The sequence below is a fragment of the Mytilus edulis genome, chromosome 8 (genome assembly GCF_963676685.1).
Source record: "Mytilus edulis chromosome 8, xbMytEdul2.2, whole genome shotgun sequence".
In the NCBI taxonomy this organism is placed as follows: domain Eukaryota; kingdom Metazoa; phylum Mollusca; class Bivalvia; order Mytilida; family Mytilidae; genus Mytilus; species Mytilus edulis.
This window is the reverse complement of record NC_092351.1, coordinates 12695849-12713848: the sequence shown is the minus strand read 5'-3', so window position 1 is coordinate 12713848 and position 18000 is coordinate 12695849. Positions and strand designations below refer to the sequence as shown.

The 18000-nt window shown below is 31.9% G+C and overlaps 1 protein-coding gene across 1 annotated transcript in view; it reads left to right on the top strand.

Moving 5' to 3' along the window:
- Positions 1-18000, top strand: part of LOC139484849 (uncharacterized) — a 56457-nt gene that overhangs the window by 34426 nt on the left and 4031 nt on the right. Inside the window, exons 8-9 of the mRNA XM_071268846.1 lie at positions 6251-6298; positions 7497-7574. Coding sequence (XP_071124947.1) covers positions 6251-6298; positions 7497-7574 — 126 coding nt within the window. The remainder of the gene's footprint in view (positions 1-6250; positions 6299-7496; positions 7575-18000) is intronic.

Below are 18000 nucleotides of genomic sequence, written 5' to 3'. Positions count from 1 at the left end.
TTTTTATTCAATTGGTATAATAGTTTTTTTTATTTATATGCAATAATTGCATTATGGGAAATTTTTTGACGTTTTAAGGTCAAATTTGCAACAACGTTTGTGATTGGTCGATAATTGTTTGGATTTATCCCCTTTCTTTCTAAACATTGGTGACCAATAATAAAAAAAAACGCTTCAGAGTATGGCCCCTCTAACTAAATCTGACGTTCATGCGAGTTCTGCACTGGCTGTTTTATTAAAAAAAATTGGTCCTAACTTGTATTTCTATTGCAAAATTTCGATGGTCGCAACGTTCGGGCTACTTTTCAAAAACTTCCATTGCAACGGTATATTCTATTTTCTATGCAAGTATATCTCCTTTTTTTTAAATATTAGACTATAAATGGTTTTACACTAGTCATTTTTTGGGCGTTTTATAGCTTTCTGTTCGGGTTGAGCGAAGGCTCCGTGCTGAAGACCGCACTTTGACCGATAATGGTTTACATTTACAAATTATGACTAGGATGAAGAGTTATCTCACCGGCACTCATACCACATGTTCTTATATCTATATACAACGTAAACTGGTCGTTTCTCAGACTGTTTCTTTTCTTAAATTCTTTGTCGTGCGTTGTGTACTGTTTGACAACTCAACCAGGAAGAACAAGATTCATTTCAGTTCTAGTTGTTATTCGCTTTAAGCTTTCAGCCAGAAATTGTAAATACTCTTTTGTCGGTGCTTTGTGCCTATTGTCTTTAGATTAGTTGTGTGTGTGTGTCTCGTTCCGATCTTTTAAGTAAATCTTGTTGCAACTGATTGTACATGTTGTTATTTTACTTTACTGTTACATTTTGTACACCACTGTCCCAGATTCGGGATGGATTGAGTGATCACAAACATGGTGTTGTACCAGATTAGGAGGAGGATTATGGGATCCCGCTAGCATGTTTAAACCCGCCACATTCTGTATGTATGTGCTTGTCCCAAGTCACTGGAGCCTGTAATTCAGTGGTTGTCGTTTGTTGCTTTGTTATACATATTTGTGTTCGTTAATTTTTTGGGACATTAATTCGGCCGTTAGTTTTCTCGATTGAATTGTTTAACATTTTTGATTTCGGGGCCTTTTATATAGCTGCCTATGCGATGTCGGCTTAGCGTATAGTCGAAGGCCGTACGGTGACTTATAACTGTTGATTTCTGTGTTATTTGGTCTCTTGTAGAGAGTTGTCTCATTGCAATGATACAACATCTAAGTTTCTATATCAACCCTGTAATATTCTTTATTTACCTGTCCCAGGTCAGGAACATGTAGTTTAGTGGTTGTCGTTAGTTCGTGTCTCGACTCATATTTGATAGTTTGTAAATTGTTTTGTTATGTATAATTAAGCTGTTAGCTTTTTCGTTTGAATTGTTTACATTTTCATGTCGGGCCTTATATAGACGACTTTACAGTATCATATTTTTGTCATTGTTGAAGGCCTTACAATTGTCTACAATGGCTTACATTCACTTCATTTTTCACATCGCGGTGGATAGATTTTTTATTTGCAATCACATTCCATCTCTTCGTTTTTATATTATATATTTAACTTATAAACTCGTGTTTGTGATGGACAAGCATGAAATATTTGTCACTGTGTGTTAAAATTAGCAACATACAGTGAATCATTTTAAACTTGCGTTAAATAAGAGCCATTTTATATTTATTTATTTGTTCGGGTGGGGGACAGACGGATTTCATATATGAATATGGTTGCATGTTTGTAAGAGCTGAAACATATGCATGATAAACGACATATTGAAATTAATAATAATGCCCTCCCTTTCCTTCCCCATCTTTCATTTATAAATTTAAATTGACCACCACGGGATAGCCCAATAGTGTTGAAAAAAGCGTTAAACACTAACCAATCAAAATCCCAACCCTAGATTATCAAATAGTTGTCCCTTTACAGTTATTGTGCGTGAAGTTCTTATATTTATCCAGCTTATCATCCCTCTGTCATACCATACAAACGTTTAAAAAACAGCTCACATTCTAATATTAATAATCTATCAAAAAAGAAGAGGTGAAAGAGAGCCAGAAGATCTTCCAAATGCTAAAGAAACAGAAATAGAGTTCTTCTAGCTCACTTCCGAAGAACAAAAAAAATAAATAAACGCGACTCATTGATATGTTTTTAAAAACGTCTTCCTCCTACCTTTTTTTCCAAAACAATGACATTATCAAATATATAAACAAAAAAATAGATAAGGGGTGGGAACAAACCTATAGATAATATGATAAAGAAATAATAAAATATACAGAATAAATTGATTGATTTTCGGTCGTCTTATGTCTAGTGCCAAATATGTCACGCATGTTTAGGACAAATGTAAAAGAGATCAAATGATAAAGAATATAGTGAAATGGTAAAACCTTAAAGATATAGAATTATAGAAACGATCTTTGATACGAAACCCTCCCCTCAAACACACACCATAACCATTACTGCCGATACTCGTATATATATACATCTGTATACAAATTTCGAAATTTAAACTTGTATACCCCCCTTTCCATTCCCAATGCAGTATTGAAAAGTAAATCATTTAAAAGTCCTCAAGATAAAATATGTTTTGAAATATGCCTAGCATACTTATTTAAGCAATGACATATAGTATTTTTTTAACTACTGTGGGGCTTGAAAAAAATCTACTTAAGGGATTCGGAGGTGAGAACAGTAAACAAAGCTCAGCAATGAATCCTAAATGCAAAATGATTTGCGGCATTTTACATGAGAGCACATATTATAGATAGTATTAAATATGAAGTTCACGCCCCATACAGTGAAGTCCTATGTCATACGACAATTGTTGTAATATGGGCTAGTAACTGGTTTCAATTTATCCTGAATTAAAGAAGTAGTTCCAGAGTATAACAGCTTATGTCTCTATTTGTCACAGGGTATCTGGTTCTGCTGTTGCAAAAAGGTGAGTTTTTTTTCTTCAAGTAGAAAAAAAAGGGGTGGCTTAGTTTAAAAAATTCAGTATAACGTCCTGGAAGGCTTCTTATTCTTTTTTCATGTTTGCCTTCCTGCAACGTCTCTGAGGATCAAGAAAAATTTTAAAAAAAGTATGCTTGTAGCACAAAAAATAGGTCATGATAATATGTATCTGGACTGAGAGGGGGAGGGCTATGTTTATCTTTTTTTATTTCAATGTGTAGACTGTAGGGGAGTTTCTTCAGAAAGGGTTTTTATTAGAGATGATTTTGCAAGGCACGCATGAATCGGTTTCTAGCCATGAACAAGTTGTGTTTCAAATTAATTATTATTACTTGGCACTTGCATTTTTTGCTCGACCTGACCAGTATTTGCATTAATTGCCAGTGAACGAACTCCCGAGAACGCCAAATTTAGTTAGAAAGGGGAATTTTTTTTAATTCCGGCCAATCAAAAACTTTGTTGCAAATTTGACCATATGGCGTCAAAGACTTTCCCATGATCAATTATTGCATGTAAAGAAAAAAAACTATTATACCAATTGAATAAAAATATTGCATTCAAATAACATTTTATACCAAATGAATAAAAAATATTGCATTTGAATTAAAATTATGCCATTTGAATGAAATATTATACCATTTGAATGAAAAATTATACCATCCGAATAAAAATATTGCATTTAAATGAAACAATATACCATTTATATGAAAAATTATACCATTTTAAATAAAATATTGCTTCTAGATGAAAAAATATACCACTCAAATGAAAACATATTACATTTAAATGAAGAAATATACCCAAAATAGCATATTCACTTATACTTCCGGTTATATTCAGATACTTCATCGATACATGAGTTCTGCATCAGCTCTAGATAAAAATATCGTATCAAAATCTATAACATAAATTCATCAAGCTTAAAGATATTGACTTAATATTTGTAACATTCTCTACACAAGTACAAGTTGTAGATCAAGTTAGAATTTTGTTCTAGTAAAACTAATTTTAAAAAAGAGAGGGACTTCGTACTGCCATGCAATACTCTCAGAAGGCTTCTTCTCCAACAACAGTTATACTTGCGTATGACAGTGAAAATGAAATGTCTGGATTCGAACTTGTATACGCTAAAGAAGTTTTATTGCAAAGTCTTCTGAGAAAGGTTAAATATGTATCACTTATTACATATGTTAACATGGTCATTTAGACTTGCATATCCATAACTCATGCATTCCGTTATTCATAATATTTTTTTTATATTTTAGCTTGGGTTTTTTCGAGGAGTTATAGTCTATACCTTTCGTATTCATCAAATATTAATCGCACTATGTTTTAAACTCAAAAATGAAAACGCTGTAAGACAGTGAAAATGCGGTTATAAGAATTAATAAATATACACTCATTATAGATACCAGAATCAAAATTTAATACTTACGCCGGACGCGCGTTTCGTCTAAAAAAGACTCATCAGTGACGTTCGAATCAAAAACATGTTTAAAAGGCCAAATACAGTACAAAGTTGAAGAGCGTTGAGGAAAAACAATCCTAAATATCTTGCCAAATACCAGGGTTTGCAAGTACTTTTTAAACAGTTATCAAATGCATTGATCAGGTTTATAATTTGATACGCAAGAAGCACATAGAACTCAACAGTGGCGTTCAAATCAAAAAAGTCAAAAAGCCAAACACTTATAAAGCTGGCGAACATTGAGGACTATAAATGGACTATCATTATGTTACAAACTTAGAATATAGCACAATACGCAAGACTCAAACAATCTTTTGTTTGTTTTAATTTTTAATCAAGCATCAAACAAAATCCTCTAAGGAGATACAACGGTTATGACTCTATGACTATCTTTATCGTATGCAGAACTTTCATAATATATGACATAAGTTCAGTATCCTCCAGTACCAATAAACTCATCATTTACCATTTTCAGAGAGATTACAAAAATGCAGAAACTTGCCAATAACATAACATTTCAACAAATATCTTTCTTTTTTTTTTTGGCGCAGTTACCTCTAGTCAAATAAAATCAAAAATACAATAGCATGACACTGAAATTCCTGTGTATTTTATGCAAGTGCACATGTGTATGTAAACAAGCCATAGTATAAGTAACTAGGAACGAAAAATGAAGAATAATCAGCTTTGAACACACATTTCAAGATATGCGTCAACGACTCCGAAAAATGTTTCTGAAACAAGTCAGTTCAGGGATAAATCGATTTGCCTATTTTAAAAACACAGTATGTGACATTCTTGGATTTGTTTGTATTTCACATAAAAAACGGGCGACAAACATTCATAGGTCATGTACAACCTAAGCATTAGTGAATAGATATAAGAAGAAATGGTAAGAGTACCAATGAGACAATTCGCAATCGACGTCACAATTTGTAAAAGTAAACCGTCATAGGTCAAAGCACTGAACTGACTTGTTTCAGAAACATTTTTCGGAGTCGTTGACGCATATCTTGAAATGTGTGTTCAAAGCTTATTATTCTTCATTTTTCGTTCCTAGTTACTTATACTATGGCTTGTTTACACACACATGTGCACTTGCATAAAATACACAGGAATTTCAGTGTCATGCTATTGTATCTGCAACATGGATCATTGGCTCATAACGAACAGAAAGCTGAAAAGGGCACGAACAAATGACTAGTGAAAACCCAATCAAACAGAAAAAAACAATGGCCTAATTTAATTAAAACAAAATCCAGTTTTAAGTCTGGTCAAGTGCAGGTTCAGCCGTATAAGTATGGAGTGGATTAATACAGAGTACAAATAAATATATGTTTATGGTTAAGGAACCAAGGTACACTACTGTAGAGCTCATACTTAATTTGATTGTATGAAAGATTTGGATTGATATCACATAAACGTGTTTTTCTTATCTTAGATACACCTGCTGGTGGACTTCCATTCATCTTGGGTATAGTCAGTACATCGGTACTGGCATGATTTATAACAAACCTTCATTTTTAAATTGGTCGTTCATAAAATTTGGAAACTATGTGAAACTATGATTTCAACTGCATCTGACCTTCGATGGAATTTGCTTTGCTTTATGTTCCTTTCAGTTATGTGTTCTTCGCCCATTAAAGTTCTTATTCATCCTTGGCTTTTAGATATTCGGCTTTGAAAGGTAAATCCTGAAAATTGCTTCCGACAAATACCATTTCTAACGTGTTGTTTTCATTTTTTGAATATGGAATTGCTTTTGCTGCTATTGTCTCTTTTGTTTGTGTATTTTTTTATCAAATTTTCTTACAGTGTACACAACTGTGCTTTGCTTACAGAATGACGAATTGTTAAACTATGGTATGTATGTGTTTTGAAATTTCAAGATATAACTGAAAAAAATAAATAATACACAAACAGTATTTGCCCAAAACAAACCTGCACAAGTAGGATCAAATATTTTCAATCAATATTTTATTACAATGCCTTATTATGAGATTTTATTAAACATTACCTGCTTATTGATTTAGATTTTGTTTCTTTGGTTTATATAAAGGTTTATGAATTATCAGTTTACCATTTAGCAAGAGCAGGTCCCAAAGGCAAGATTTGTGTGTACTGGACGTTAACAATCTTTAAGGTTTTTTCCTATGGTACGCATTCGATAGTCAGTATCAAATTGTTTGCAATTTACACACTCGTCGTACTTCAAAAGATCTCTTGATACGTTGATTCAAGGTGGTACTCAACTCTTTGTCTTAAATAAATTTGGCTCGTTTTATTTTCTTATTTGTTTTTCAACATATTTACTTTGACCCTTTTGACAAACATATTTCATAAAATCCAAAATTTGAACCAACCAATTCATCAGAGAAAAAAATCATTGGTTATATAGCAGTTTGACAAACACTGAATTTTTTATCAATTGGAAAGCTTAATATTTCCTTAACAATACAACGTGATTAAAATGTTCAGCTGATTTTACAGATTTATGTTCATGTAGCGGTTGGTATCACATTAAGGCCCATTGATTGGAATTTGTTTTGAGTGTATACTTGTCAAATATGAAGATTTAGCTGGTAATTTGATGTAGTCTATTTTATAATTTTTCGTTTATTTGCATTTATAAATGACAACGTACTCTTAATCTGACTCAATTCAAAAATTTTCGATTTTACTTTATTTGCAAGTTTAACGACTTATTGTGTTCACTAGAAATCACAGAAACATTAAAATATACTAGTAAAGTAGATTATGTCCTATTAAATTCTATAAAGTTTTACACGACGTACAGCTTTCACGTGATGCAAGAGAAAAGTTAATACGACATCAACTAATTTTGTTTAGTTGTCCAATGTTAATTTAAAAAACAAATCAATATGATCTACATTCAAGAAAAGTTATATACCAGAAGTTCCATTAAGTTCCATTAAGTTCTTTGAATTATATTGTTGTCAACAGGTTTCATCCCCAAATCGATATTAGCTTGTAAAACAAATTATAACAAATTAGGGGACTCAGTATATATGATTTATTACTTTTCATTTATTTGTTTCAGCCAATAAGAATGTTCTAAGAGAGAATGTACAATTGAGGTCTATTTTGAACGAACAGGTTATACCACAAAATATCAAAGGTAATGCTTTATTGTAATTTGCATTTAGAAGTCGTTAAATGTTATATGTTTGACTCGTTTGTGATAATTTCTAGTTTCTCGTGACTTCTGCATAAAATATTTACATTAACTGTTCTTTAAAAAACAATCATTGACATTATGCTGGTAGATTGTGAATCAATGGGTTTTATATTTCAAGCGTAAAAGGCACAAACATAATGCTTAAAACTAACCTGGCATTCACGGTCATATGAGTTTCAAATATCACTTGGTGTCTGTTGTCGTCGCTTGTCATTTGTTGTCTATCGTCCGACGTCCTTGGTTCATCTGCTGTAAACTCTTTTATAAAATTGAGAATGGAAATGGGGAATGTGTCAAAGAGACAACAACCTGACCATAGAAAAACACAATCAAAGGTGTTGTTAATATCTGAGATGGATACTGACACTTTTGTGCTTCATAAAGAATATTTCCATAAAAAAAATGGATGTGAAATACCTGAACGTATAAGAAATCTGCATGTTGAGCTATATTTACGAATGATGTCCTTATACCGATGATAAAATTTGGTAAATCTTGTTTGGCATTTTAACTGTTTTGATCTGAGTGTCACTGATGAGTCTTATGTAGACGAAACGCGCGTCTGGCGTATTAAATTATAATCCTGGTACCTTTGATAACTATTGACTAGATTGTGCTATCGAAAACCCTGGTGTGATAATTTTTCAGTATTACATAAATTTCTCTCGTTAAAATCTAAAACATTGTTACATACACGAGCGAATCGTACAAGTTGAGATATATTAACACCATGAGATGGTGACAAGGGAACGTCACCATCTAAATATGGATAATTAACGATAGGAAATTAAAAATCATCTCTTTTATCATAGATTTAAGTATTCAGCTGTCCGTTAGTGATATAGATATCAAGATCGAGGAAAGGGCAGTGGTCATTGTTAATATAATCTTTATTTAAAGAAAAAGTAAAATCACAAAAATACTGAACTCAGAGGAAAATCAATTTGGAAAGTCCATAATCACATGGCAAAATCAAAAAACAAAACGCATCAAAAACGAATGGACAAGAACTGTCATATTCCCGACTTGGTACAGGCATTTTCAAATGTAGAAAATGGTGGATTAAACCTGGTTCTATAGCGCTAACCCTCTCACTTTAATAACAGTCTCATCAAATTCCGTTACATTTACATGATGCGTTAAATAAACAGTCACAATCAATAAAATAGTCAAAATATGGGAACATCAGTCATCATCGTATAACAATTTAACAGGACACAACAACATCTACTATCTACGAACACATGGATTGATTTGAGTGTCTGACGTCAGAAAAATTATATACGTCACATAAATTTGTCGTTCAATGTGCATACAATAGTTATCAAAAGTACCTGGATTATAAACAATTTTAAATTTTACATAGGCAATGAGCGCAGACAGGGTTAAAAAATCAAAAGTATGTAAGAATAAATTACAGAAATCGAACTAGTCCAAAAGTTATACATAGAAATTATGAGAATCCAAAACTTTTTAAAAGGAACAATTTAACAGGACACAAAAACCTATCCACGAACACATGGATCTACTTGAGTGTCCGACGTCAGAAAAATTATATACGTCACATAAATTTGTCGTTCAATGTGCATACAAACAATTTTAAAATTTACATAGGCAATGTACGTATACAGGGTTAAAAAATCAAAAGTATGTAAGAATAAATTACAGAAATAGACCGAGATTCAAACTAGTCCAAAAATTATACATAGAAAGTTCAACAGGATAAAATTCTCTAATATGCATACTGAAGTCGTCATTATTGAGAGCCAAAATACTATCCAAATATCTAAAAGTATTATTAGTTTTGTTAATCAAATGCTGTTTCGATGGGTATTTGCTTATTTTTGTCATCAATTGTAACTCATAGCAATACAAAAACAGGTCCGCAATAAATGGTGCACGCGTTAGTCCCCATTGGAATTCCAATAACCTGACGATATACGGAATCCCCAAAGCGAACAAAAATGTTATCTAGTAAAAATTCAAGGGCATATATATAACATGTTTTGTTATATTTCTGCTAAGCAAAAAAAGTAGTATGCTTTATCTAAATACTACTAAGTGTATCTAAAAAACGTCAATAGAATACAACGATTTTCAAATAAGTCAATATGGACGAAATATCTATTGACCAGTCAAGGAACATTCTCCATTTGAAGGCTACGTTTATTCGGGTTTGTTTTGGTGCATTTCGGTACTAACATGATTTAACAAACTTTACTAAATGTCGAAATTATTATGAAACTAAGGTTTTAACTCCCTTATGCAAAGTTGGCTTAAGATGAATTTGGCTATTTATTTTACGTATTTTTGACATATAGATCTTCAACGAAATTCGGTAATTATCTATCGTCGGATTCCAATTGTTTGACTTTGTGCGTTCCTGATGAAGGTAAATCCAGTAAAGCGCCTCGGACGCAAGAAATTATTATATATGTTGTTTTCAATTTTGTTTACCACATAATATCTTAGATAATAATGATGATAAAAAAGTGAATTGTAAATTCATAAAAGTTTTCAGCATATTAAGCAGTATGGCAAATATTAATCAAAGGTACCAGGATTATAGTTTAATACGTCAGACGCGCGTTTCGTCTACATAAGACTCATCAGTGACGCTCACATCAAAATAGTTATAAGACAAACAATAACAAAGAGGAATAGCATTGAGGATCCAAAATTCCAAAAAGTTTTGCTAAATACGGCTATGGTAAACTATTCCTAGGACAGGAAAATCTTTTGTATTTCGAAAAATTCAAAGTTTTGCATTTATGAAAAGTAATCAAAAGACATCAATTGACCCCATATAGAAGGTCTTGCCTTTCAAAAATTATATATGTATTCGTTTTTACCATTTTCTTTTGCACATACTATTGTTTTGGAACGAAATTGTAAAAAGAAATATAATGTCAAATACAATTATTTATATTTAGTCGTCAAAAAGGCCAATATTATCAACTGTCTACTGTAAGGAAAAATTGCATTTGAAAAATTATGTTTTTTTTATAATTCTATTATCATGATTATAGCAGTTTTAAAGTAATAATTTAAAGCAATTTGTTCTGCACATCAATACATTATGGCAATAACTTTCAATTTCATTTTCTCTTAGTGATGATTGTTTTCTCTTTTTTCTTTTTTGGCAATGTTGTTAATAACAACAGACGTTAAAGAGAAATTTTAACAATCAAATTATAACAGCAAAATAGGTTCTGTAAATACATGTATATGTTTCTTGTCTGAAAAAAATCAAAAAGATAGATATGTAAACAGCAATCCCTAATAATGACCATTAATAGAAGATTTCAAAAGATGATAGAAAAATGCAATGCACCCGTAGTTAGATTTTAGCTATGTTTTGACTACTATCTTTTATATTATAATAAGTTTTGATCAACTATGATGATCAGCGAGGCAAGAATGATCTGTAAATACGCTAACATTTTTCCCATAAAAAGTTAGTCTGCGAAGAAGAATAGAAACAGGAAAAATGATAAAAAGGACAAAATCTACAAATATAAAGTCTAACAACGATCATGACTCATTTCTTCGTATGTATTTTGCGTAAATAGTTATGTTAGAAAATGAGGTGAGATGTGCAATAATTCTAATTAGGTCTAGTTTTAGATTATACCATAAACATTATAGAATAGATATTTCGAACTGAAAACCGAAACAACTAATACAATGAGTTTTGAACTACCTCGTTTCCATGGTAAGTGATTGACATTTTCTAAATAGGACACTGATAAAGACATTACATTCATCTCCAAATTTGATGCAAACAGTCCTTTTAACTCAAAATCATGTCTATTTTGAAATTTTAATTGCGCATACATGTATGTCTGGGTTGCGTGATAAAATGCTTTCTCATATAATTGTACTGATTTAATTGATTTAAGATGACGTGCGTTTCTTAATTTGTTTTACATACGGTATATGAACCTGACTAGATTTTTATATTCAAAATTGCATTTGAATTAATGATTTGCTTGCAGCACACACACATTTAAGCATTTTTTAATATGCATATATTTGCGTTGCATATATTCGTATATGTTCCAAACATGTATTATTGGGTAAGTTGAAGTTTAGTTGTTCTTTCGGTCTGTCGTTGGTTGTTACAGGATAATTGAATATTCAAAATCGGTATTCATAACCAGGACATTGCCTTAAAATAGGTTACACACGATTTGTTTATTAATATATTGAAAGTAAGATGTACAGTTCAGGCAAGGAATACATCAGCAAAGATAGCAAAGATTTGAAATATATATATATATATATATAAACGAGTCTAAATTGAAAACTACGTTCAAACCTATGACTGCGTTGGATAAAAACCGCAATTTTTATACGTGTGCATGTCAAACAAATTTCGTTGTAGAAGGGTCTAAAAACAGCAGAAACAACATTTTCCAAAAGACCAAAAGAGTGAAAAAGTATATTTAAACAAAACGCATTTGACTAACAGGTCGAACAACTGATGTTCTCCAACCCTGCTGACTGCCATTGGCGATTGCCAAATAAAATTGATCACAGGTTGTAACAAAATGGATCTTATTATAAATTCAATACGTCACAGAAAAAAAAATTGTTAACTTGTGGACAGGATGTTGTGCCACAAACATTCGGTGTCAATATTTCTTTAGTACACCATATCCGGATTTCGACAATAAATGTCTCTTCAGTGATGTTAGGGATCGAAACGGTATTTGGAAGGCCATATAAAAAGCACCCTCATTTTTAGAGAAAGTACCCTCATTTTTAGATTAACTCTTGAATTTTAAGAGTCAATATATAGGATGAACGGATCATATAAACCGGAGGGAAAATATGATACATGCCCAAACAAAAAATATAAACGAGTCTAAATTGAAAACTACGTTCAAACCTATGACTGCGTTGGATAAAAACCGCAATTTTTATACGTGTGCATGTCAAACAAATTTCGTTGTAGAAGGGTCTAAAAACAGCACAAACAACATTTTCCAAAAGACCAAAAGAGTGAAAAAGTATATTTAAACAAAACGCATTTGACTGACAGGTCGAACAACTGATGTTCTTTAACCCTGCTGACTGCCATTGGCGATTGCCAAATAAAATTGATCACAGGTTGTAACAAAATGGATCTTATTATAAATTTAATACGTCACAGAAAAAAAAATGTTAACTTGTGGACAGGATGTTGTGCCACAAACATTCGGTGTCAATATTTCTTTAGTACACCATATCCGGATTTCGACAATAAATGTCTCTTCAGTGATGTTAGGGATCGAAACGGTATTTGGAAGGCCATATAAAAAGCACCCTCATTTTTAGAGAAAGTACCCTCATTTTTAGATTAACTCTTGAATTTTAAGAGTCAATATATAGGATGAACGGATCATATAAACCGGAGGGAAAATATGATACATGCCCAAACAAAAAATATAAACGAGTCTAAATTGAAAACTACGTTCAAACCTATGACTGCGTTGGATAAAAACCGCAATTTTTATACGTGTGCATGTCAAACAAATGTCGTTGTAGAATGGTCTAAAAACAGCACAAACAACATTTTCCAAAAGACCAAAAGAGTGAAAAAGTATATTTTAACAAAACGCATTTGACTAACAGGTCGAACAACTGATGTTCTTTAAATATATATATAAGAAAATTATTAAAAGATAATAACGGTTTCAATGCATCACTTTTTTACTAGTACTTTCACTGCTTCCGCAGATCTTCAGGTAATGTGACTTGTATATAAATAAAACAATTGATTGACGTTAACAATAGTATGACGTTAACAAATACAAGGGAGACTTCTAATGTCATAATGTCATTTTAAGATTTAAAATGTTATGTTAAAATTAGAATATCATTTATCATTTAATCCCGGGTTGAGAATGTTTATGAATAATTCTTCCTTCTTCCTCCGGAGAAAATCATTTTGACGATTGACCATATACAATGGAAATATTTTAAATCGTCCATTAGAACAACGATGGAAATGGTCGTTTGCCCTGAAGAGTGTTAAATCTTCATGGTTGGTTTGCTGTCTATGTAAAGTCATTCTAGTCCGCAGTTCATTTTTTGTCTCTCCAACGTAGAATTCCTCACAATTTGAACATATGAGAGAATAGATGACGTTTGAACTTTTACAAGACATATTTTGCTTAACAGTAAAATGCTTTCCATTTTTTAAATAAATTGAACTTTCTTCTATTAAATTTGGACAAGTCATACATCGTTTATCGGTACATTTTTTTACAATTGGCACAGTTTCATTGAAGTCAAATTTCGAAGATGTTAAATATCGTTTCAGACTTTTCGACTGTCTTTTGCTGTTAATAATCTTCTTTTTCTGTAAAACTTTGTCCATTCTTTCACTTTTGTGTAAATTTGTTTCAATGTGTCGCATGAAACTAAATATTTCATAATCTCGCGGATTATAAGTTGTGACAAACGGAATAAGTTTGTTTAAATTGTTGGATGATTCCTCGGTAGTTTCGGATCGCCGTGATTCTGTAGCAATTGGTCCTTTTGTCAGTGCCTTTTGAATTCCGTAATTTATTACTTGTTCTGGGTAGTGTTGCTTCTTTAAATACGCTTTTAATTCTTCCAGTCTTTTATTGCGTAATATGTCTGTACTTGTAATAGTAGATTAAAAGGTATATTTAATTTTACATGTTTTGGATGATTTGAGTAAAAATTTAAATACATATGTGTATCAGTGTCTTTTGAGAAGATATCTGTGACAATTTCATTGTCTTCCGTTATAATAACCAAAATATCCAAAAACGGCATTTCCCTGACATTTCTGTTAATAGTGAAACGAATATATGGATTTAAAGAATTTAAATCAGAATGAAAATCTGAGACAGATATGACCGAATTCCAAATTATAAAACAATCGTCAAGAAATCGTTTCCAGTTTTGACGTATGTAAATGGCAAATCCATTTCCGTACTTGTGACTCATTTTTTCGTATAATAATTGTTCCAAATATCCAAGTACCAAAGTGGCATTTGAAATTTCCTCACTTTTGTGAATTTTTGGTAAACCATAGAAATAGCTTTCTGAAAATTTAGGATTTGAAATGTAAAAACAATTCCGTTTCATGTTTCTTTAGTAATTTCTTAATCATTGTACTTGTTTGTCGGTCCAATTTTTTATCGGTCACCTCATAAGACATTTCATCTTGTAACATATTTAAAATATTATCTCTGTAATACTCACGGTCCATGATTACAACTGCATTACCTTTATCCGCTTCTTTTATTGTTATTGATTTATCTGATTTTAAATTTTGTAAAGCTGTTTTCTCCTCTCGGGTTAAATTGTCCTTGACATTTTTATTGCTTGTAAGTGAAATTACAGAGCTCCATTCATTCCGGATGGATGTATAAGTACGTAGCCACGTTCAATTATTTTACCTCATCAGATTAAACTTATTGTTCTAATCATTTTTTTAAACTGCTATTCGTTTGAGAGGCTTAAATATGTAGTTTCTGTTGCAATTGACCTACCGTTGTCAAATTTGAAATATACCAACTTGGATCGGTTAGGACATTTTTTGTTTGTTTGGGGACTGCCCTCCATGCAGTTTTAACATCTAAACTGTCACAACCTTCGTAAAAGACGTAAACATCAATAGCATATGCATTTGTCCTTGTTTTGTCTGTTGTTCCGTGTAGGTTCGTCTTTAAACTTTTCTTAAAACGTTAAGAAGGATAACAGAACATATTAATAAAAGTAGACTGTACACTAGATCACATCACCAATACATAATGCATTCAAAAAATAAGAACACAAAACAGAATAAAACAAAAACACCCAGCTTGAGTTTATTGGCATACAGACGACGGTGCTTAAGTAATTTTATAGGTTGTTGTGATAATTACAAAAATCCCCTAAAATATGCAATAAAGATATTGGTACGTTGGGAAAAAAATCCCCTATAATTTTCGACAACCTGTAACTTTTGTTTGCTAACGGAAAACAAGTTGTAATATGAACATACTTCAATAGTAGAAAAGCGGCTGTTTACGATCGAATTTTCAAGCACCATTCCGTAGAAAAAAATAATTATTAAGTAAAGAGAAATTCAGGGTAATTTGTTTTTGAAATTATTTGCTATTGTAATGTTACATTTTTTTATCAATTTGATCATTCATAATGTCTGCAGAGATGATTTTTTTTCATCAGATCTATGAAGAATATCATACTTTGGTAGTTATAATTAGAAACTATAAACGTAAAGTGAGAAAGAATACGTTTTTCATGCCACACATGTGCATGTATTGCTTTATAAGAATGTATAATACATTTATAAATGAAAGCGAGTTATAATAAAATTAAGGGGTTACCATTTGTATTCATCTATGAAAAGGAAGCAAGTACTGTATATATTCGTGACAAAACATACTTAGTGCACATTAAAGCATGTAGTTAAGCAGTTAAGCAGTTGTCGTTTATTACGGTTCATCATATTTGTTTTTCTTTTAGTGTTTTTTGCATCAATCAAGCCGTTGGTTTTTCCATTTAAATTGTTTTTTTTCTATCGATTTATGAGTGTCGAACCGCGGTATACAGCTGACTTCTTATACATTCAGGTATTTCACATCCATTTTTTTATGGAAATATTTTTTATAAAGCACAAAGGTGTCAGTATTCACCTCAGAAACTAACAAAACCTTTGAATAGACTTATTAAAAAGGGATATAATTACGATACTGTTGTCAAGGCATTAAAGATTGCATATCTTTGCGTTGATATTGAGTCACTGATAAGGTCTTTGCATTGGAACTAAACACATTTATTCTAAAAACAGTTGTTGGCATGACACGGGTTATGTTCTTCTCATATATGTTATGATGGCATAATACTCTGTATGCGTACATTGCCTATGAAAAAAAAATTTAAATTGTTTGTATGCACATTGAACATCAAATTTATGTGACGTATATAATTTTTCTAACGTCAGACACTCAAATCAATCCATGTGTTCTTAGACAGTAGATGTTATTGTGTCCTGTTAAATTGTTCCCTTTAAAAAGTTTTGGATTCTCATATATTCTATGTATAATTTTTGGACTAGTTTGAATCTCGGTCTATTTCTGTAATTTATTCTTACATACTTTTGATTTTTTAACCCTTATTGTGTGACGTATATGGTTTTTCTGACGTCAGACACTCAAGTCGGTCCATGTGTTCGTAGATAGTAGATATTGTTGTGTCCTGTTAAATTGTTATACGATGATGACTGATGTTCCCATATTTTGACTATTTTATTGATTGTGACTGTTTATTTAACGCATCATGTAAATGTAACGGAATTTGATGAGACTGTTATTAAAGTGAGAGGGTTAGCGCTATAGAACCAGGTTTAATCCACCATTTTCTACATTTGAAAATGCCTGTACCAAGTCAGGAATATGACAGTTCTTGTCCATTCGTTTTTGATGCGTTTTGTTTTTTGATTTTGCCATGTGATTATGGACTTTCCAAATTGATTTTCCTCTGAGTTCAGTATTTTTGTGATTTTACTTTATAATACTAAACCCCTAACGGGAAGGATTATGCCTGATGTTCATATGATGATATTATAATCTTTCAGTCAGTTTAATTGAAGTCTGTAGCTGGCATGTCAGTTAACTGCTAGTAGTCTGTTGTTATTTATGTATTATTGTCATTTTGTTTATTTTCTTTGGTTACATCTTCTGACATCAGACTCGGACTTCTCTTGAACTGAATTTTAATGTGCGTGTTGTTATGCGTTTACTTTTCTACATTGGTTAGAGGTATAGGGGGAGGGTTGAGATCTTACAAACTTGTTTAAACCCGCCGCGTTTTTGCACCTATCCCAAGTCAGGAGTCTCTGGCCTTTGTTAGTCTTGTATTATTTTAATTTTAGTTTCTTGTGTACAATTTGGAAATTAGTATGGCGTTCATTATCACTGAACTAGTATATATTTGTTTAGGGGCCAGCTGAAGGACGCCTCCGGGTGCGGGAATTTCTCGCTACATTGAAGACCTGTTGGTGACCTTCTGCTGTTGTTTTTTATTTGGTCGGGTTGTTGTCACTTTGACACATTCCCCATTTCCATTCTCAATTTTACTGTTGGCTTTATTTAACAAGCTATTTCTGGCATCATTTCTAGCTTACTAAAGGTATTTGTTTATTGAAGGGTATACATGTGTGCACTTTTATGTCATTTTTTCGGAGATGGAGAGTTGTGTCATAGATATTCATACCTATTCCCGTTTAACATATACTAAACCAAAATGTTCTCTCGAAAATGACTGCACCAAGTCAGCAATATGATAACTATTTTTTTTGTTTTTCGCTCCGCTGGTTCGAACATTTTAACGTTTGCAT